This window comes from Pinus tabuliformis, chromosome 4_1 (genome assembly GCF_031772625.1).
Source record: "Pinus tabuliformis cultivar Carrire ecotype Pingquan chromosome 4_1, CPIR1, whole genome shotgun sequence".
NCBI classification, from domain to species: Eukaryota; Viridiplantae; Streptophyta; class Pinopsida; order Pinales; family Pinaceae; genus Pinus; species Pinus tabuliformis.
Genome location: NC_142303.1, coordinates 367094940 through 367118147, shown reverse-complemented (window position 1 = coordinate 367118147; position 23208 = coordinate 367094940). Strand labels below are relative to the sequence as shown.

At 40.2% G+C, this 23208-nt stretch overlaps 1 protein-coding gene across 1 annotated transcript in view; it reads right to left on the bottom strand.

Annotated features, from left to right (window-relative positions):
• LOC149175841 (U1 small nuclear ribonucleoprotein A-like) overlaps positions 1-23208 on the bottom strand; it is a 126864-nt gene that overhangs the window by 27091 nt on the left and 76565 nt on the right. The window contains exon 4 of the mRNA XM_089419752.1: positions 11886-11980. Within this exon, the coding sequence (XP_089275878.1) occupies positions 11886-11980 (95 nt within the window). The remainder of the gene's footprint in view (positions 1-11885; positions 11981-23208) is intronic.

Genomic DNA, 23208 nt, shown 5'->3' with positions numbered 1-23208 from the left:
CGCAAAGGTCAAACAGCCTCGGTCTTCGTGCCCAGAATTGTGGCCTGCCTCAACAGAAATTTCTCACCCAAATCTACAGTCAAGGAAGGTCAACGCTAGTCAATGCAACCCAAGAAAACAACCTCTGAAATTCGGTCAAACCGATCAACGCCTAAAATAGAAAATCATCATCCTTTCCTTCGCACGTGTGAGAGAGAAAGTTGCCTAGAATTAGGTACCCAATCAGATGAGAAGAGAGAGAGATGTGAGTGAATGAGTGATGTCCAAATCAGGCTCAGGCATCATGAATTTATAGCAAACGTTGAGGATGAATGGACGTGACTGTTGGGATTCTAAGCCTACATAAGTCTGCTGGCCGACCTTGACAATTTGTCCATAATCAAAATAAATTCATAACTTGATTTGCACATGTCAGAATCGAATGATCTTTAGATCAATCCTACACCTCTCGGAGAGAGGAATCCAAGAAAAATATCAGTTGCCATAAATAAGATGACCCATGTGGAGTTTGGCCCTAGTTGCCAATTTTAACACTCCCTCTCAACTAGGGAGAAGTCCATCTGCTAATCCGTCTGCCAATCTATACTATCTCTGCCATCAATGCACTGCTCTGCATTGCTCTGCTCTGTTGAACTATGAAGAAGAAGAAGTGATTGAGAATGTATCATACCATCCTCTGCTGACCCGAAGTCAATCCCAAATAAAAGAGAGTGTCTCATACCACTCTTACTAACCCGAAGTCAATTCCAATTGATCCCAGATCAATATCGTTCATCCTAGCATAGGGAGTACGGTAGTACACGATTCGTCCATCGGTAGTACTATCGTCCCTATCCTCATTTCCCTACTCATTGGCCAGATGAGAGGTACTTCTCATGAGTCCCAGACTACATGGGTTGAATGTCTCAGCAGGAGAAGAATGAACCACTCATCCTACCTACATGTAGTCACGGGGTATCACAGGGGAAGGCTGAACCACTCACCCTGTACCCAGCAAACCACTAGGGGAAGGTCGAACCACTCACCCTATGGTTGCTCATCACTCCAAAAAGTACCCCAAGCCCCCCGGAGCTCCCAGAGCTCAATCTCCATATCATACAGGACCTTCATAAGAGGGTCTCCCCACGACTCCAAGTCGTTCTCGGAAAACCAGGAACTTGACCTTCCCAGGGGCTTTGTCAAAATATCGGCAACCTGCTCATCAATCCCAATGTGATGGAGCCTTATTACTCCTCGTTGTACCATATCCTGAATAAAGTGGTACATGATATCTATATGCTTGGAGCGATCATGAAACACGAGATTCTATGATAATCGGATCCCACTGTGGTTGTCACAGAGGATCACGATGGTATCCAACACATGTCCAAACAGCGCACTAAAGAGCTTCCTCAACGAGACAGCTTCACAGGACGCCATACTAGCAGCTATGTATTTGGCCTCAGCGGTGCTCAAGGCAACCTATTTTTGCTTCTTTCTCATCCAGGATATCAAAGCAGAACCCAAAGAAAAACAGCATCCAGAAGTGCTCTTGCGATCCACCATACTGCCAACCCAATCAGCATCAAAATAACCATGCAACCTCACATCTCCGACAGTATATCTCATTCCATGAGTGATTGTGCCTTGAAGATATCTCAAAAAGATTCTTGGCACCAATCCAATGCATATGATGAGGCTCAACCATATATTGGATCAACGTGTTAACTGCAAAACATATCTCCGGATGGGAGTTCACCAAGAACATTAGTGCTCCTATGAGTTGACGATACTCAAAAGCATTTCCTAATTCAGGTTCGACAACACTACCACATAACTTCTTAAAGTTAAGTTCCATTGGGGTAGTCACAGGCTTGTAGTCTACCATCCCAAATCTTTCCAATATATTCATAACATATTTTCCTTGAGATAGGAAAATTTCACCTGGCTTTTGCCAGACCTCCAACCCTAGGAAGTAGTGCATCGGTCCTAGGTCCTTCATCTCAAATTCAGAAGCCAACTCCATCTTACATTTGTGAATGAGAGGGTCTGCACCTATTAAAAAGAGGTCGTCCATATAAACTACCAAAATGAGAGATTTATCATCTTCAACCTTAAAGTAAAGGTTTGGATCGGCCTCACTTCTAGTGAATCTCAACTTCATCAGATAGCTATCAATCCTCTCATACCAAGCTCGAGGTGCTTGCTTCAAACCATAGAGAGCTTTCTTCAACCTGCATACATGAGATTCTCAGTCATGAACCTCAAACCCCTCGGGTTGTTCCAAAAAGATTTCCTCTTTGATCATCATGCAAGAAAGCGGTCTTGACATCCATCTGATGTAGGTTCCATCCTTGCGAGGCATCAAGGGCTATGATCGAGCGGATGGTGGTGTATCTGGCAATAGGTGCAAATAGCTCATCATAATCTACTCCTTCCTTTTGAGAGAAACCTCGAGCAACAAAGCGAGCCTTGAACTTTTATGCACTTCCATCAACTCTATGCTTGATTTTGTAGAGCCACTTAGAGGTGACAACCGATTTGTCCCGGGGTCTAGGGACCACATCCCAAACATCATTCTTCATAATTGACTCGTATTCTTCATTCATAGCATCCTTCCATACTTGTTGCTTCATGGCTTCTTCAAATGATAAAGGCTCATTTTGAATGATAGTGCTCATGACGATCAAGTATCCTTGATACATGTTCAGCTTCTTGCTTTCACGGAAAGTCCCCCTTGGTGCAATATGTCTTTTGGCATCTTCGAGAGTCTCCCTAAGCCATGAGGGTCTCCTCTTGGAGGAGGAGGATCAATAGGATCCATAGGTTCATCAATATCTGGCATTGTTTCATCTTCTTTTGCACCCTGTTTTCCGGTGTCAGCTTCTTTGTCCTTCCTTGGGATAGGAAGGTTGTTGATCTTCCTGAGGCCATATCTTCGTCGAAGGTGACATCATGACTTGTCTCAACTTCCCTTTGACCAGCCACATAAATTCTATATCCCTTAGAATTTTCACTATAGCCAACAAAGACTCCTTTCTCCCCAAATGCACCCAATTTGCTTCTTTTCTCTTTCAGCACATGAAAATATATGAGGCTTTCGAAAATTCTAAAACGAGAGACATCAGGTTTCTTAGCAGTGAACATTTCTTCAGGAGTCTTGGAGTCCAATGCTTGATGAGAGCATCGATTTTGAACATACACAGCGGTATTTGCAGCTTCAGCGCATAGGAACCTCGGAAGGCCTTGATCATGAAGCATGGCACGAACAACTTCTACAATAGAGTGATTCTTCCTTTCAGCCACACCATTTTGCTCGAGGTTGTATGGCGTTGTAGTCTCCCTCTTAATGCCTCTGCAATAATCTTGGAATTCATTGGATTCATACTCAGTGTTCAATATCTTGATTTTCTTCTCGAATTGGTTTTTCAATCAAGGCTTTGAAGTGTTGGAACCAGGTGAACACTTCATCCTTCTTCTTCAAGAAGTAGATCCAGGTCTTGCAAGAATAATCATCCACAAAGGTGAGATAATATAAGTATCCTCCCAAGGAGTTTACGGGCATCATACTAGATATGTCGGAGTGGATCAATTGCAATATGTCGTGGTCTTGCTATTACTTGAGGGGAATGGTCCCCTTGTAAGTTTTCCTTCGGCAGATCCCGAACATACACCTTCATGCTCTACTTTGAACTCAGGCATACCTGTCACCATCTGTCTCACATCAGGTAGGGCCTTATAATGAAGATGGGCGAACCTCCGGTGCCATAGTTCAAATTGTAAAGATGTGTCACAAGACATGGCTCCCAATGGACTTCCTCCAACTTGATACAAAGTGTCAACCCTGAACCCAAGAGTAAAAGCATCTTTAAAATTTCTTTTCCAAACATGTACCTTTCCATCAATAAAAGCCACCTTGAATCCTTTATCTTCTATTGCTGAAATGGACACCAGGTTCTTCTTGAGATCGGGTCCATATAGTACTTCTTGTAAATGAATAGTGTTACCTTGATTCAATTGAATGGTATAATTCCCTACTCCCTTCACGGGATAGGTGGCATCGTCTCCAAGGATGATATCCAAGTTTCTCTCCTTTTCTATCAGATTAGAGAGAGCTCCCTTGTATCAGGTGAAGTGCCTTGAGGCACCACTATCAACTAGCCAATTCCCCAAAGTGTCCGGTGGAGAGGTAGTGGAGAGGGCCGATATAAGATAGTACTCCTTTTGCTTATTGTTAACAACATTTGATTCTTCATACCTAGAGTTCCTTGCTTTCTTAGAGGGTCGACCATTTCCTTGATGTCCCACATTCCTTTTTCCCTTGCCATTAGACCTACCATTCCTTTGATCGTTGTTGTTGAAGTTGCCCCTGGAATGATTGTGATCATCATGCGATGTGTCCCTTCTATTTGGACACTCCCCTGTATAGTGGCCAAACTTATTGCAAGCAAAGCACCTACCCTTCCTTCCTCCCTTAGATCTAGGTTTTCCATTGAAATGACCTTTAAACCCTGCATTATTTCTCCTTTTCGCAGGAGCGGAGAATGCAGTGGGACTGCTTCAATTAGAAGAAATTTCTTGCTCTAGCATTCTTGTTTCTTCTTGAATGCATCTCGACATCAATTCTTCAAACCTTGGAATTCGATCATTGTTGAGTATAGTGGTTCTGAATACATACCACTCAGGTGGGAGTCCTCCAAGGGTGGTGATAGTAAGTTCCCTGTCAGGAATGACCTCTCCAATCGAAAGTAGATCATTCTTGATCTCAGTGATCCTTAAGAAGTAGGATTGAATATCCTCGTCCTTGCCCTTCTTAATATCCTTCAACTTATTTTTGAGAAATAAAATTTGATTAGCATTACTAACCTTGAACATGCTGATCAACCTGTCGTAGATCTCCTTGGAGGTCTTCAATTCGGAGATGTAGGCCACCAAACGCTTGTCAATGGAATCTCTGATAATCTTCTTTGCTTTGACTTCAACCCTATTGTACTTGGTCTTCGCAGCAATCGTGCATTTTAAGGAGGCTCAGGGATTTTACCCTTCACATAATCCAACACTTCTTGTTCTTCCAAGGTCAAATCAAGAGACATCTTCCATCCATGATAGTCAAATTTTTCACGGAGCTTGTCTTCAGCCAGGAAGTGGGATGAGGAACCCATTTAGCCTTTTGTCCTTGTCCAACTGTCTTTGGTGATTGCTCTTTCACTCTTTCTTGGGCTTTGTCTTCACCTTAGCTCTGATACCATTTTAACTTTAGGTAACAATGGTAATGTTCTATGCTTTAGAGCAATTTTACTTCAATTTCTTTCTTAGCCCAATATCAATATCCAGTTTAGCAATCACATCAACATGACAGTAAAATGTAGATAGAACATAAACATAAACAGTAGAAGACAAGCCAAGACAAGAGGACACAAGATGTGGTACCAGACAAGGACAAACCCCAATGTGGGGAAACCCTTAATCAATTCTTCTTATATTCTTCAATAGTTTAGTAGAGAGACAGTACAATTTACAAATGTGATAATTTATGATAGCAGCAAAAGAGCCCTAACCAGAAAAGTCAACACTGGTCAATAGGGCAGAATTCTTCCTCAATCCAGCTTGGTCCCCAGTGAATTTCGGCCTCCAACAGCAAGACTAATCAGCCCAAAACAGTCTGAAAAAGTACAGTCAAATTGGTCAAAAAGTCAACCTTCCAGTCAACGTTAGTCAACGCAGGGGTCAAACAGCCTCGGTTTTCATGCCAAGAATTGCGGCCTGCCCAAACAGAAATTTCTCACCCAAATCCACAGTCAAGGAAGGTCAACGCTGGTCAACGCAACCCAAGAAAATAGCCTCTAAAATTCGGTCAAACTGGTCAACGCCTAAAACAGAAAATCATCCTCCTTTCCTTCACATGTGTGAGAGAGAAAGCTGCCCAGAATTGGTTCCCAATCAGATGAGGAGAGAGAGAGATGTGAGTGAATGAGTGATGTCCAAATGAGGCTCAAGCATCATGAATTTATAGCAAACGTTGAGGATGAATGGACGTGACTGTTGGGCTTCTGCGCCTACATAACTCTATTGGCCGACCTTGACAATTTGTCCATAATCAAAACAAATAATAACTTCATTTGTACATGTCGAAATCGGATGATCTTTAGATCAATCCTACATCTCTCAGAGAGAGGAATACAAGAAAAATATCTGTTGTCATAAATAAGATGACCCATGTGGAGTTTGGCCCTAGTTCCCAATTTTAACACCTTTTGTTCTAAATGTCTATGATGACTCATTCGCAACGGCGGAACCCATCTCCATAATTAAGATCACTTACTAGCATTGGTGGCTTTAACAAGGCGAACAACGAGACTGTGGCTCGATTAGTGGCTCAAGGAGGGCAGACGACGAGACTATGGCTCGATTGGAGGCTCATTGCGGTGGCAGGATGTCGTGTATGGTGGAGTTCGATGGCAGTCGTAGGAGTTTGTGGGGGTGGAGTTTAATGTGGTTGTGGGAGTCTATGGCGATGTCGGACTGCTCTAAAGACATTTTTTTTCTTTTCAATTTTTTCTGACATTTTTTATATATTTTTAATTTATCTTTTCTCTTTATATATATATCCTCTTTTAATGGCCAAAGGCCTGACGGAAAAATGGAGAACCTCCAAAAACTTTGTGTAACTAATAGCCTTAACCGCAACAACAATGAAACTCGATGAAGGATTGATGGCCAAAGGCCTAGTGATCATGAAATGTGGCTTTGTGCAACATTTAAGCGGCAAGAGGGTCGAATAGCTCTGATACCAATGTTACGAACAAAGTTCATATACACAACAAAAGATTCAGGATCCTTTGGAATATAAGAATGTCCATCATAGGACAAGTAAAATCATTATAGAATAAAGTTGAATGTACAAGGGATAAGATATGATATTGATTACAAATGAGTGTCTGCTTATATACTTAGGTAGGTGCCCATTCATGAATGATCATGTCCTTGGGACGTGTCTCTTCAATAACCAACTATTATTATTTAATTAATCATTATTATGATTATTATTATTATTTATATTATTTTTATATATTATATTCATAATAGGTTACTTGTATATTGAATTCATAAACAAGTGTAAAGGTTGCTTAAAATTCAGTTTGTTCAAGTGCAAAAACTTGGCCTTGTCGCAATATTATACAGTATACCACACGTGAATACCCACAAGAAATACCACCATTGGAGAAATTTTGAGGTCAAAAATGGGCCTCAAAACAAAAATGTATAACCAGATCTTGGCCATTCGAGGACGTTTTGGTTGGACTGACCAACTCTCAAGTAATAGAAGTAGAAGAACCCGCATTGATATCCTTCAAAGGCTTATCAAACGAATTTGTGAAGGGGGTTTCCTTGCAATAGCTTGAGGAAATTGACTATTTTCAAATATATTCCTCTCAATGAGCTTTCACTGAATAATCTAGCTATTTTAAAAGCTTATTGCTTGCTTACCAAAGCATAAAGGTGTCCTCATACTCTTTAGCCTAGCATTTTTTAAATTTTGTAAATAGTTGTGTATATAATCTAACCCGTTTTGTATATAAATTTTATTTCTTTGTATATACTTGGATCTCTCTTTTATGTTTGAGCAAATCTAGCTGAAGAAGAGGGTTCGGCTTGAAATATCTTCATAAGTTTTTCTTGCAGGTGAACACTTGGGAGATCAAAGAGATATACATCTTATTTTTTAAGCTAGATCCTACACTTGTTCGTGTTTCTAGCCATCTATTCTCCTTTTCCCTTGTGCAAATCTGCCTTCTAAGAGGCTAGACGGCTAGGGTTTCAAACAAATCTTTTGAAGAGATCTCATGTTGGAGGCTTGGGAAAATTTAGATCAAATTTTCTGAGGCCTTCCTTCCTTAACCGTGAGCAAAAGAAGGCCTCTCCCTCTCTCCTTGCGCATTTTCTTTCCTCCTGGAGGGCTAGGGTTTAAGCAAAAATCTTTTGGAGGAATCAATTGGTTTGTTGAGGAAATTTTCACTATAAACTATTGCCATAATCATTGTAAAATAAATTCCTCTTTTGCATCTTGTATCTTGAGGAGGGGTTTTCTTTTTCAAAGCTCTATATTTCTTTGTAAACCCTCCTTAAGGATTTTAAAGCCCTCTCTTCTCTCTAAGAGGGTTTCACCTTGTAATATAATAAAAGAAAATTCTCCTCGAGGGAGCTTGGGGTTTTCCCCATGGTACCCCATCTCCTCATTTGGTAGGAGATTCTCTTGGTTAATTGATCACTAAATTGCTAGATTAGTTTATTTTCTTGCATTATATAATTTCTAGATCTAGCTTCTAGTCTTCATTTGCATGTGGTCCTAAATCACATATCATTTAATTAGCTTGTTTTGATTTCATTGAGTAATTTGGTTAACAATTGATCTAATTGGAATTTTCATTGGCATAGTCTTAAGTTTCTTGATCTCATTTACTTGTGCCTCATTGAGTAATTTGCACTTGCTTCATTGGTCATTGAACACTCTGAACGCACCTCATCAACTGTCTAATTTGATCATTTAAAGTGAAATGGTATTTTGATCTATCTAAAGGTATTTCACATTGAAAGCATTTCATTTTAATTGCTAAATCTTACTTGGAGCATGTGTTAACAATGCATCTAATTTGCATCTCTAAAATTTACCTCCAAGCATAAGCTTGGTTGATAGTTATTTAGGGCAACCTTCCCTAACTATCATTCAATCTCCCTAAATTTGAGTTTGGAGCAAAGGTTAAAATGTGTGACCTCGCAGTGCTCTTGTGGCCGAGTCCCTTGTAGGAACAAAGGCATGTCAATTGCATTGAAGTCCTAGGTGGGTATAGTTAATGAGGCCTTAGCCTCCTCATCCTAGCCTTCTTGCAACAACCTCAGTCCTTACCAAGTTGAAGGAATTGAGGGGAAGTCAATCTATAGATTAGGCATTTAATTAAAATTTACCAAGACCACTTTGCCTCGCACACTCACATAACTTTGTCTCATCTTGAAGCAATTGGTTATTGTACAATTCAAATTGTGAGCATCTCATTCACTTGCAAACATTGTATATTCTTGTACTTGCTTATTTCATTTTCATGTGCTCATGATAATTGTCTCTTAACGCTATAGCTTACTTGAGCATCTCTTTTAAAGTACAAGCTTTCTTCTATTGCAAGATTCATTTTTATCTTGTTGCTCATATCTTGAATTGGTATATAATCTATTGTGGTTTTGATTCGCTAACAATTGTTTTGCAGCTTTGTTATTCTTGTAACTTAAAAGATCATTTTTCATTTGCCAATACCATAATTTACCTTTGAACATATATTTCTTGCAAGTTAAATTTAAAGGCACTGGTCTCTCATAATTTGTCTTGCAGGATATCTTGTTGAACTAATTGAATTTACATTACTGGTGTTTATATGCTCATAAACATTTGTACTTGCTAAATCAAGCTCTAATTTCATTTCAAGTTATATTGAATGGTGATTTCCTTACTAACCATCTCCTAGGACTTCTTATATCTAACAAATTATCCTTTAGAATTTTCTTTAGGAACCACCCCTTAGCTTAACAAGGAGAGAGCTTAAACGAAAAGAGTCGGGATCAAGTGACAGCCCCTTCTCTGAGTGTTTTGCCTTAAGGCCACACCTAGTGGGATTAGGGACTTTTCCCACATTAATCTAGGCATCCATCTTAGGCTACAACATACCTTATAATGTATCGCCCACTTTCAACTGATAAGTAGGCTAGATAACATAAAACATTGTCCAAATGACAGGTGGAGGGCATTTGAGGCTAGTTATCTGTTGATCACATAGGGTTGTCACCTAGCATGCTGAACAGAATGGGAGAAAAGCTTTCTCCTAGGGATCACTCACTTGGGTGGGTAATAGGAAAAATATACATATATATATAGAGAGAGAGAGAGTGTGTGTGTGTGTGTTTTCTCAAAGGGGTCACCCACTTTGGTGGGTAAAATCTAGATATGATATCTATATATATAGTTTCTATGACATATTTTATCCATATTTTCAAAAAATATGTCATTTCCATTTTGGATACTATATCAATGCAGCTTAAGCTCGGAAGCCTACTCACTACCCTGTGTCTAATACATACACACCTAGTCCACGCAATGCTCGATTCAAACTTCATATACCCTACCCAAGCACTTTAAAGATATGAAATTCACCCTAATTTGGAACCACCACTAGATAGTCCCTCTGCTTCAACACATATCACCCTGTCAATTAAGCAATCTTTATATAGCAATCCCCTTCTCTCTCCCAAATGAAGCACTGTTTCACTACTTGCTTAAGTTCACAACCCACCCTTTCAATTAATGGTGCCTTTTTGTCTTCAATCAATCTGTTATAGTGTTATAATAAAATATTTTATTTAAATCAAATTAAGGTTTTAAACATTCATTTTCCCCCTGCCAATGAGATGTAGCCACATAGGAACAAGCATAGGTTGGCTTTGATGTGCTTTTTAATACAGATTTTGTTCCCTCAGCATGCAGTTGCTAGTACAAAAATGAATACCTTTCCATTCTCAGTAGCCACAATCTCCATATACTTAAAGCAGCAAACTTTAACTTCTGTTTCCAGAGAAGCTCTATCATCAATGCCCAATCAACACATAAGTTGAAGCTCAATCATCTTTTACTGAATTTCATTCTGATTTTTTTAAGTTGAGCTGGCAGTCCCCTAGGCACAAACTTCAAACATTGCTCTGCACCTGTTACATGCCCACACCTCACCATGGGTTGGGAGGTTTGTTATATTTTTACATGTCATTTCATTTAATTATTGCAAGATTGCTCCAAGTTCAAGCCAGATACATCTTTCATGCAACCATAACTGGCTGTCCTGTAGCTTCTAATTGTATAAATGTAGTATTTACCGGAAATACTGTAAATACATCTCCCCTTGTTTGTGCATTCTCCATATTTTTCTGTGGTAGTCTCACTGCTATGAACCTCTTCATTCATGTATTGCTCCATCCCCTTGTTTGTGCATGGAATAATACATGAATGGAGAGGTTCATAGCAGTGAGATTAGCACAGCACAATATGAAGAATGCTAAAAGTTGAATGAATTGAACAATCCCCAAAGTAAAAAAAAAAAAACATGTTAAGAATCTTACTATCAAATAAATGTCTTAAAGCATGAGTTCACTTTATCAATGCATTCAATCTAGTGTCTTCGGTTCATATTCAGATGGTATCTAGATAATGACCAGACTTTAAGATCCTCTATATACTAAATGCTATCAAGTTGGATAGTAGCATGGAGCAATAACTGGTAATTACTGATCACAAACTGGAACCAATATTAGCAAAAGTCTGTAACAATAAATAAAGTTTTGATGGAAAAGAGAAACTGCCAGAAGGTATAACAAACTGCTAAAACATTTAGTTCTGTCAGGGAAATATCATTAGATAATCATAATGAAAAAGCACAACTATGAACATAAAGAACAAAAAAGGAAGACAATAACGATCTCTGTGGCTACCTCCTGTTCAGTTTAAGCCCCTGATTCTTTTATAATTCATCTTTTGATACAAAAGTATCTGCTTTGCAGTTGGACTTGAACCAATGCCACAAACTTAAAACATCACCACAAAAAAAATTCTGCCGGTAGGCACAACAAACTGCTAATGCAATTGGTTCTCTCAAGGCAAGTTCAGTAGATAATCATAATGAAAATGCACAATTATAACAGAAGGGACAAAAGAGGAAAATGATAACAATCTTTGTGGCTACCTCCTGCTCCGTTTAAATCCCTAATTCTTTTATTACTCATTTTTTGATACAAAAGTATCTGCTTCACAGTTCGATTTGAATCAATGCCACAAACTTAAAGCACCACCATGAAAAACTTAGCTTTAAACTTACTAGAATTGGTGCACCATAGCCAGATGGGTATGATGCATTGGGAATCACCCCAGGTTGTTGAATTTCATGATGTTGTTCCCTGCGCTTCCTTTCAGCTGAAGAATGAAAACAACAATGATTCAAGACATTTAACTTTTGGATGTTATAGAAAAATAAAGTTCAAATCTATATGACACCATGAAAACAGATTACTCTTGAAAAGGAAAAATCAACAAGCAAGATACTCATAACTACCTGAATTTATTATGTCTTTTTTATCATTACAACTGTGAATTATACAATAAGGCAAAAGCCCTCTTCAGTGTTAGAACGCTGGAATTGTTCCTTCTTCACAATATTTTTATTTGCTATTCACTTTCTCAGGCACAAGTTATAACTCGATGTCTTAGAAATTTCCAAATCCCCAAATAAATATTAATCCTCCGAAAATTGAAATCATGCACATGTTATGATCATGTTCCCTCTTTTAGAGAGTTTGAATGAATGTTTAATTGGGACATGTATGAGAGACGCTCCAGATGGATATAGAAACACAAGATGCCCAATAAGTAACTGTTACTTCAGAAGAATGCATTAGATTCATTTTCAGTGTGGTAACCAATTCATGACATCGATCCTGATCTTCGCTAGAAGCCAAAAACAGTTTTTGACAAGGAAGAGATGAACATAACTTATTCTAAAAAAGGAAATAAAGAATACCAATATTGGCCTGAAGTATAAAAAAGGAAATGGAAAAAAAATGTTGGGACAAAGACTAGGCTACTGGGAAGGTTCTTAACCAATACAATACTGGTTGAAATTTAAAAAGCATTCCATGAGAAAGAGAAAAGTTATGGTACTGTCCATAGATAACCAAAAGGCATCAATGGGACTTGTTACAGCTCAACTGTCATCCAGAATGTGTAAAAGCCCCGAGCACCAAGATGGCAGACTTGGGTAACTAGGAGGTTGGCCACTGTCACCTCGCTAACCCTCCTATACTCTTTTGGCCGTCTCTCCTCCAGCTCAAAGTGATGTGAACGGTAATTACCAGCAAAATAGGTTTGAAAAAGTTGAAGAAAAAAGTGGATGGCAGGACCAGAAATTAGTGCACAATCCATTGGACAAATGTAGATGTTTGTAGCATCGGAAGGTCTTCTGCATAGGCTAAGTGTCTTGCATGCAGGACAGAGTCCTCTTTAGGTTCTTGTTCGAGAGGAGCAAGTATTATGATTCATTTCCAAAGTTTTAACTTGGAAAAGCACATTAATTAATTTAAGAGTTAATGTTGGCTTTTGGCTAAAGTTTCTAATGATAAATAATCTAATTATTTAAGTGATTTATATATAATCTCCACCATTGATATAAGTGAGTTAGGATTTAATCCTAGCCTTCTATCACTTTGGAGATTAGAGATTTGGCTCAATAAGGAATTATAAAGAGAACCTAAGGGAGAGGATGAAGACACACATTGCATTTTGAGGAAGCAATTGTCTCATGAGTGAAAGGTTCAAGTGACTGAAGAGGAAGGGGAAAAGGGTGCAGCTACAGAATTAAAGTGAACACATGTTGGTAGGTTGAGTTCTAGCATGCAGATAGAGACGGGCCAAGAGCTGAGAGGGCCGATAGTGATCTGCAGGCAGGCCAAGATGGCTGAGAAGTAATCTGGGGGCAGGCTGAGTGTATGTTGCGTGGAGGACAAGGCTGTAACAGCTGAAAGAGGCTATGTTCCAGCAGCCTATGGTATGCTATGTGGAGGAGGAGGCCGTAACCGCTGAGGCCGAGTTCCAGCAGGCAGACCGAGTTGCTACAGGGGTGCTGAAATTGTGGAAGTCAAAATTCCTGAGTGGGGGCAAATTGCTACAGGTTCCATTGTTTCTTTTTCTATGTAATTTCTCTGTGGGTCTAGGCCCTAGATTTTCCAGATTTTAATATAAACCGAGGTGGGATTTATTGGTAAAACATTTCTGTTGTCTTGTGGTGATTTCCTATTTAATTTTCCGCTACATATTTTATTTATGAAAATTGAGAACACCATTATATTTGTTTTCACAATTTCAGATTTTAATTTTGGTATCAATAATTTTCTAGGTATAAAATAATTGTGAGAAAAATAAATCAGATCTGGTGTTAAAAGTTCAGCATAGTATCAGAGCTTCAACTCTAAGAAGTAGGAGATCAGGTTTCACACAGCAGCAAATCAATTTCCAGCAGTAAAATTTTCTTGGTTGAGTATTTGATTTGGAAGGATGGCCACAACCAGGTTGAGATTAGAAGAATGTTTGAAGGGTACATCAAACTATAGTCACTAGAAGGAGAGGATAGCAATGATACTAGTGGAGAACAGCATTTGGGAGTTTGCAGAATAAAAACTCGCCCCTCCTACTGATGCTACACAACTGGCTGCCCGTAACCAAAAGGACGTGAAAGCCAGAAGGATTATTCTAGATGTAGTTAAGGATCATGTGATCTCTCATTTATCCGAAAAGAAGAATGCCCGGTGTATGTGGGGGGCTCTGACAAAAATATACGGGCTCTGACAAAACTATACCAGAGTGATAACTAAAACTGGAAGATGGTGTTGAGAACTTGAGAGAGAATCCCAGGGGCACCAAGATGACCAGATCAGATACAGTAGCTTCTTATCTCACAAGGATTGCACAACTTCGTGATGAGTTGATTGTAGTTGGGACATCATGATAGAGCCAAAGATAGTGAGGACAATCCTGAACGGCTTCGCTAAGCCATGGGCTCCTTTCATCAAAGGCATTGTGGCATGAGAAAACTTTCCCAAGGGAGAGACTCTGGGATGATTTCATCCAATAGGAGATTCAAGAGGAACCTTTCTATGGAGGCCAACACAAGGGTGATGAAGAGAGCCTTTCCCTTGCCAGTCAGGCCAAGGGCAGGCAAGGGGAAGGCCAAGAAGAATTCAATTAGACAGGCCACCTCTAAGGCTAGAATGAAGATATGAGCAAGGTGAAATGTTCTGCTTTTCACAAGATAGGCCATTATGCACATTTGTGTCTAAACAAGAAGAGGGGCAATGGAAAGGCACAATAGGCTGCAATTTTACTAGACACGCAGAAAAGTGAGTTTGCCACCAAGTTCGACAAGAGTTCTCATTGGTGTCCTATCTGTTTGGCACCATAGCCAAGGTTACCTTGTTCATGAATAATGGTGCTTCTCGTCATATGAGGTGATCACGAGATCTATTTACTAATGTGATCACAAGATCTATTTACTAATGTATCAAAGGATGACTCACATCTACATGTGGAGCTTGGCAAAAATGCCAAGTGTGTTGTAGAGGGGATTGGGATTGTTACCGCTCAAACTAGCAGGAGTCCTAGGAGCAGATCCTAAAGGGACAACTACTAGGTCAACGGCAACAATGGAGCCATAGTCAACTATCACCTCAGTTAAGGCTCGCTGCTCTTTACAGACTTTCACCGATGGGAGGATACCCGGTATAAAGGGAATCACTAGATAAATTGGTCGATGAAAGGATAAGGAGAGATTCCTAAGGCCTATTCAGAAGAGAGACTCAATTGTATGGTTTACATGCTTGAGAAGCAAGGTGTAAGGCTCTCTAAGAAGTGCCAAGGGGATTTTGAGGGCTAGGGTTTTCAAATAAGACTTGTAAAGGAGGGACCTAGTCCTATTGGTTTCCAAATCGTAATTATGAAATTATATACAGTAAATTGTGGGACCACACGAGACCAAGTGAGCCCAGAATTAGGTCAACGGGGTGGAGTTGATCAATCAAGGGTGTGCTTAACCTAATTGAGGGAAAGAAGGGGATCAAAGGGGAAATTTTCACAAATTTTGATGCAATGATCCCAATGAGGTCACTAGCCAAGGGAAACCAAGGTGAAGAATCAATCTCGGAGCTAGGGCTTGGAATATCTCAAGATCCCACCGTCGGAATTGCCTCAAACTTGGAGGGATCCTAGGAGAGACAACAGCGCAGTAGACAGTAAGAGATCGAATTTTTTTTACGGGTGAAATGTGAGAAAAATGATGCCCCAGGTCACCTATTGGGGCTAGGCCTAGAAAGAAAGGGAGGAGGTGAGAACGATATGCTTTAGAGTGATCACCAATGGAGGATCAATGCTTAATCCTTTGGGAGAAATGGAATCAAGGAGATTCCAATGCTTGGGTGGATTCACTTAGTCAAGGAGGCCTCTAGAGCGATTTCACATGGCAATTAGGGCATGTGAACAAATGCTTCAAGGTATTTACACTTTGATTTGCCATATGTGATGACTTATCAAGATATAACTTCGACAAGATATCCCTAGGAATATTCACTTATTCATACATGGCCCATGACATGACGCAGAGCTATAAAAAGACAAATTTCCACAATTTCACATAAGAAAAGCAATAAATTTCAGCCTAGTATATAGCAAATATCCCCAACAACATGCATGTGGCATAAGAAAATAACAAAATAGCATTAAAATAGTACTTACAAAGTTACATGTAAGAAAAAGGATATCCAATCATCATCATATGCCAATAGTAAAGCTCCAAGACAAAAATGAAGAGATCCAAACATCAAAATTCATCCATTCATCCAAAATTTCGTCCTCCAAGAAGAATAGCAAAAATTTCACATGAGAGAATGATTCAATCCAAGTCATGATGACCAAAATGATTCATCTCACTTCTATTTATACACTTTCTAATGAATTCGATTTAGCTAATTAGGCCTAATTTAGCCCCTAAAATAAAATAATGTGCATAATAACAAAACTTTTGGTGACAAGCCCACCAAATAGCTCAATAATGGAAAGATAAGCCTCTCAAGAGGGTCGAATGATCAAAAAAGTGAGTTGTCGGGCCTTTGAGGAGGCCTGATGAAGTCCAAGGGGTGCCCTGATGTAGAAATGGACTCCAAACATAGTGGAGAATGGGTTGGTCCCTTGTTTTCCAATCAAAAACATGTGGTGCTCCCAAGTGGATGTGGGGGCACAAGGACACCCTCGTGGGTCTCCAGATGGATCAAATATGATTGTAGACCATTTGTAAGGGTTGGAGTAATGACATATGCCCTCCCTCTGTAGCGGGAGGCATCCTGGAACATCTACCAAGTGTATGGTGCAACTGTGGAGCCGACTGGGCATGGTGGACTGAGTGCATCATCCTCATCCAAAAAGCGAAACACGAGCAATTAGTGAACGTTGTCATGGATCCATGAAGTAATATCTACTATGGTGGAGGCCCATGGCTCTCAACACTCACCCTACAAGTGCCAATGTGACCCTCTGGAGGGCTAGGACCCTATATAGGGAGACTAAACCCTAAATGAAGACCCACCTGCAATCCTGCATAAGCTCCAATGCATCCCTTTGCCCTCCAATACAACAAATCATTAGAATAATCAAGTAATAATGCTTACAAATCATGGCATCAATGGGGCACTTCATGGTGGCATGCGCTTCCATAATGGGCTTTGGCGTGTACAAGTGTCTCCAAGCTCAATAAGGGGTTAACCAAGGACCCTATTAGGTGGTTCCAACCTCTAAACAGGGTGGCATGTCCATAGTACATCAATTAAGAGGTAGGTGGCAAATTATATAATAATGGAATGGCTTGGGGATTAGGGAAATCAACCAGACCACATGTCAAGGTGCAAGGGTAGCTATAATAAGGGAAGCCCACAACTAGGTATATAAGTGTAGGTGGGAGCAAATCGTGGTATATGAGTTACCCCAGCCTTTGTTTTCCCACCCTTCTTCATATGTCTTTTACCTTTGATTGATTTTTCTTCATAACTGCTCGGGGCTGCAGGGGATGGATAGCATCATGTGTAATATGTAGCAATGGACAACCCCTTAAGGTGAGGCAGTTCATCGCCCACCAGGGGTTGGGATCAATGTTGCATTAATCGTTATCGGGATAATATCGACGCGAGAAAAAAATTGGAAAAAATCGTAATTATCGGGAAATAATCGGAAAAAATCGGGAAAAAATCGTTTGGTACAAAAATATTCATTTTTTTCAATTTTTTTCAATTTTTTTAATATCTAAACCATCTACAACATAAAATAAATCAGTGTTACTTGGGAGCGGGAGCGGGAGCGGGGAGCGGGAGCGGGAGCGGGAGCGGGAGCGGGAGCGGGAGCGGGAGCGGGAGCGGGGAGCGGAAGCGGGAGCGGGAGCGACCATTTTCAGAAGCTCCAGGTTTGGGAGCGAATCCCGGAGCGATTTTTTAAAAATATATATATTTTTTATATTTTTTAATTTTTGATACATATATGTCAACAAAAACATGTAGAATGATGAAATAGACATAAAAAACATAAAAAAACATAAATTGATCATTGAACCATATCACATCAATCATCTAGAAATTATAATCGTCATCAACCTTAGTAAAATAATAAATTAAAATAACATTCAATTCAATAACATTTATCATCATTGATCACCAAAGTAACAAGTTGTACTTGTAAGCCAAGTTTAACCATTACAAGAAGTAATATCAAAGATATTTCTAAGTCCTAACTTCTAACTGTTAACATGATATGAAATGTTAAAAATTTATAAAATGAAACATGAATAATGAGATGAAATGAAACAACTTTAGTCTTTCACAAAGCATCATATTCATAATTCACAATCATTACCAATGAGTTATAATTGCCAAGGCCCAACTTCAAACTTCAAATTTTCATTGTCACAGTGATATAATGTTTACAAAAAATATCATAATGTCATAATGATATGAAAGAGTCAAGAGTCAAGAGTCAAGGACTCAAAACTCAACACTGAACAGTTATGAAAACTAAAGTGACAAGTGACAAGTCTAATAGAAACTAAAAAAGACAAGTAAACTGTAAATCTACAAGTGGCCCTTGCCACGAGAGTCTCCAGGAGTATAAGTAGGTCTTGGCGGTCTTCTAGGAGTCTCCCGCCCAGACCGACGACCAGAACTAGAGCCTCCACGCGAGGGTGTCGATGGAGGTGGCGACAGCAATGGAACAAGACTCGGGCCCCGAGAACTGCTACTGGATGGTGGAGGTGGAGGTGGCATGGCTGCTGCAGCTGCTTCAGCTTCATCCCGTACAAGCTCATCTTCTAGTTCTTCCATATGTACAATGCCATCCTCCAAATTGTCGTCCTCAGGGTGATTGTCCCAAATTTTATATGTGGGATCTTCATTAGCCCGATCACAGTAATGGCTCAACAACCTCAAATTGTAGTGCACATAAACCAAGCTTTCTGCTCGGTTTTCGTTGAGCCTGTTTCTTTTCACATTATGTATATAACTGTAGGTGCTCCAACACCTCTCTGCAGAAGAAGAATTTACAACCTGTGCAAGAACTTTCAATGCCAATTTTCGCAAAAGTCCGTCGCCGCCATATGTTTCCCACCATGTGAGAGAATCAAATTTATCTTTGTCGTCCATTGCATGGAAGTTACCATACAAACCACTGCCAGTGAAGTATCTGCCTATTTCAAGGCGCACAGCTGCACATTCCTCCCTGTCAAGCACCAACTTTTCTAATGCATCCAGATATCCTTTAGTTACCTCTCGATCTAAATGGGGTTTGGTCCTAACACCACCCCCTGCTGCAGGTTTGCCCAACCAAGAATCTGAGTAGTATTTTGGCGTAAGGATATACGCCAAGCAATGTAGTGGAAGGTTAAGCCTTTTCCACCGTTCACACACACAATCGTGAATCAGATTGTACAAGTCGGGATCTCTGTTATTAACAATGTCTTTTATTTCCCCCAACATGGTATCCATTTGCTCATACACCTCGCCAATCACTGGTTTGTCTGTATCTGCAAACCGAATCATGTTATAAATTGGCTTGGTGAAATCCAATACCTGTCTCACAGTTGTCCAAAACTGCCCATCAAGAGCGGCCTCCTCCACCGTTTCAAAACCTGCAATGTCAGCTACATTTGTAGCCCTTTCCTTTAACACCTGCCAATTTGGACTTGATACCATGCTAGCTAAACCCTCTCTTACCTTCAAAAGGCGCCTGAAGGTGAGGTAATAGCTACCAAATCTAGTCCTCGCAATCTTCAGCAACTCCAATCTCGAGTGACTGCGGAAAAGGCCATGGGTATTGCTATGATTTGTAATAAATTTTATCATTTTTTTTCCTCTCTTGTACAAATCACCAATCCATTGGTATTGTTCATTTTTGTTTTTGACAATATCATGCAACAGAAGGTTCAATGTGTGAACCAAACATCCAGACCAAAATATGTTCGGGTATCTATCCTCAATAATTGCTCCCGCTGCCTTACAATTAGGAGCATTATCAGTGATGACTTGGATGACATTGTATGGGCCAATACGCTCAATTGTTTCAAGCAATGCTTCTGCAATGTTGATAGCGGTCTTGAACTTGTCTGAGTAATCATGTGCAGCTAGAAAAATGGGACCACTTCGGGACACAGCGAGAACACTTATCAATGGCTTGCCTTTTACATTTGTCCATCCATCAGATACAATGGACACCCCATTGTTAGTCCAAGAACTTGTCATTTTATTCAAAGAATGTGATATTTTTGCTTTTTCATGATCAAGGCCAACTGTTCTTGCCTTGTCATACCCAAGGCTCTTGTATCCTTTAGGGGCATCATTTATGGCAGAAACCATTTCGTGCCAATAAGGTGAGCGTAGAACATTGAATGGTATCCCATTTGCATAGAGGAACCTGTAAATTTTTGAATCCACATCATTCCTACACCCCTCATCAAGGAAATCTGATATGGTTCTACGGCGTAAAGATGATGACCCTGAGCCTCCATGTCCATATCCACTGCCTTGGGAGGATGCTGAAGGAGTTCTTTGTGAGCTTTCAAAGAAACCCCTTGATCTTTTTGCTTTGTATTGGGCGTCCTCCTCTTCCTTTATGTATTTGGCTCTATCTGCTGTTGACACCGCGTCGCAAGTTCTGATTCCTATTTGTTTCTCTCCATCCCATGCCCTTTTCCCGCAAAGGTGTCTTCTCAAACGGGTGTATGAGCCTGTGAAATCAGTGTTGCAATGGGGGCAATGAAATTTAGTGGTTCCACCCCCTCTCCCTGTTTCAGGCCTCTGAACATATTTCCACAATGGAGTTTGGTCTTGTTTAGTTTTTTGACCCTCATGTTCACCCTCCTCCACATCCTCCTCACTGGGGTTTTCACCTATTTGACTTCCTCCGGCTTCTTCATCCACCTCTTCAGTTTCAGGCCCCCTCCGTTTCCTACTCTCCACCACCATAATAACCAGAAAAGGGACCAGGAAGAGGAAAATGCCAATAAAAATCCCCAGGTCCATCGTGTTTGATGTTTGTAGGGTTTGAGTCTTGAATCTGCAAATTAATTTAGTTTATTGGGATTAATTCATTTAATTTATTAATTTAATTTAAATTAATGATCTTTAAACTCAAACAGGTAAATTAAACTAACCAAACTAACCACCTAACCAGCTAAACTAACTAAATGATTAAGTTACTTACCTCTGCAAGCTTGCTCCTCGCTCCTTGGCACTTGCTCCTCGCTCCTCAGCTCTGGCTCCTTGCTCCTCAGCTCTTGCTCCTTGCTCCTTTGCTCTCAAACTCAAGCTCAATCTCATTGAAATGATTTTGTTTTGGCCCATTGGGCTTATAAACCCAAAAAAATTAGTTAAATTTTTTGTTTTTTTCGGGTCCGCGGAATTTTTTTCCGCCGAACCGCTCCCGGTTCACTAAAATTCGCTCCCGGAGCGTTTTTTAATGCCCGGGAGCGATCAGGGAGCGATCGCTCCCCGATCGCTCCCGGGCATTAAAAAGCGCTCCCTCACAGACCAGGGAGCGCAAATTTTTTTACGAGAGCGATTTGGGGAGCGCGCTCCCGACCCGCTCCCGCCCAGAGCGCGCTTCGGGAGCGGGTTCGAAGGGGGGGGGGCGCTCCCCCGCATCACTGAAATAAATACATTGACACATAAATATGATAAAAGAACTAATATATAAGATGTTTAATATCATTTCTAGTGCTAAAATCACACATAACATTGAATCATGTCCTGAATAGTAAGTCTTGACTCCTGAGTCCCAACTCAGCCTCAAATATCAACAAAAAATATAATAATGTATCTCATCAAGTCATAATGTCATATAAAATAAAATGAAGAAAATAACTAAAGTCTAATCCTATTGATTTCCTCTGCCCCTCTTGCGAGAAAATGCCACAGCTTTCCCTTTCCCTCTAGATGTACATGCTGGTGCTGGTGGAGTTGGCAGTGGAGTCTGTTGTGCTCTAGAAGCTGAAGAACTAGAAGTAAGAGCTATAGGAGGTAGACCACGTCCTCTACTAGTGGCAGGGGTAGCCCGACAGGTGGTGTCACCTGGAAACATTACAATCTCCCAATCCTGAAAAACTAATAAGTCTGCTGGATTTTGAATGATATCTAAAATTCTACTTTCTCCATATGAAATCCAATGAGGCCGGAACCACTCTCAAACATCTTGAATCATTTCATGGTAATGTTAAAAATTTCAGTAAAAGGATGAAAATGAAGATTAAGGAAAATGTCACTTTTACTTTAAGAATATAACATTACCATGAATAGCATATCAATACTAGGGCCTAGACTTGATCATTAAGCTGCCCCACTCAAAAATTATTTGTTTCTTTCAAAAAAAAATTGCATTTCGAACATTTAGCATCCCTTATCAAACTGCATTGCCCCGACCCTTGGCGATAAATTGGGACAAAATCACAATTTTTTCAAATTATCGCGATTTTTTCGAAATTATTGGGTATAAAAAAATCCGCGATTATTACTCACGATAATATCGGCTTCGGGAAAAAAACGTGATAAAACGATAATATCGCGATTTTCACAACACTGGTTGGGATAATCATGGGTTCCTTAATGATGGAGGGGGCTCATCTAGGGCCCATAAGAACCAGGGTGATGGCCATAGATAAGGGGTAGAGCTCATGTTTGACTTTTTCCCACGTGCTAAATTTGTATGTCCCGGCCATCTTTTGCAGTTTGTGGTACATTTCCTGTTGAGAGTGGTCAAATTGTGCTTTTTTTTCTTTCTAGCTGCATCAACCTCTGGGGCATCGTTCCAGGCCTAACCCAAGGTATGGACAAGGGGAGGGGGAGGCTAACCCTATGTGGACCCGGATGGGAAAAGAGATCAATGGGGCTGAAATGAGTGGAAAGGGAGTAATGTAGGTGGTGTCGGGAAGCGAGACCACGCAACCAAAATCAAGATTTCCCATGTAGCGCCAACCCTAAAGCTAATCGCCAGTAAAGGAAATCCCACGGGACTAGGTAACCATGAAATCGATAATGGAGACAAGAATACAAATCTAACCCACTCTTTCTGCTGAA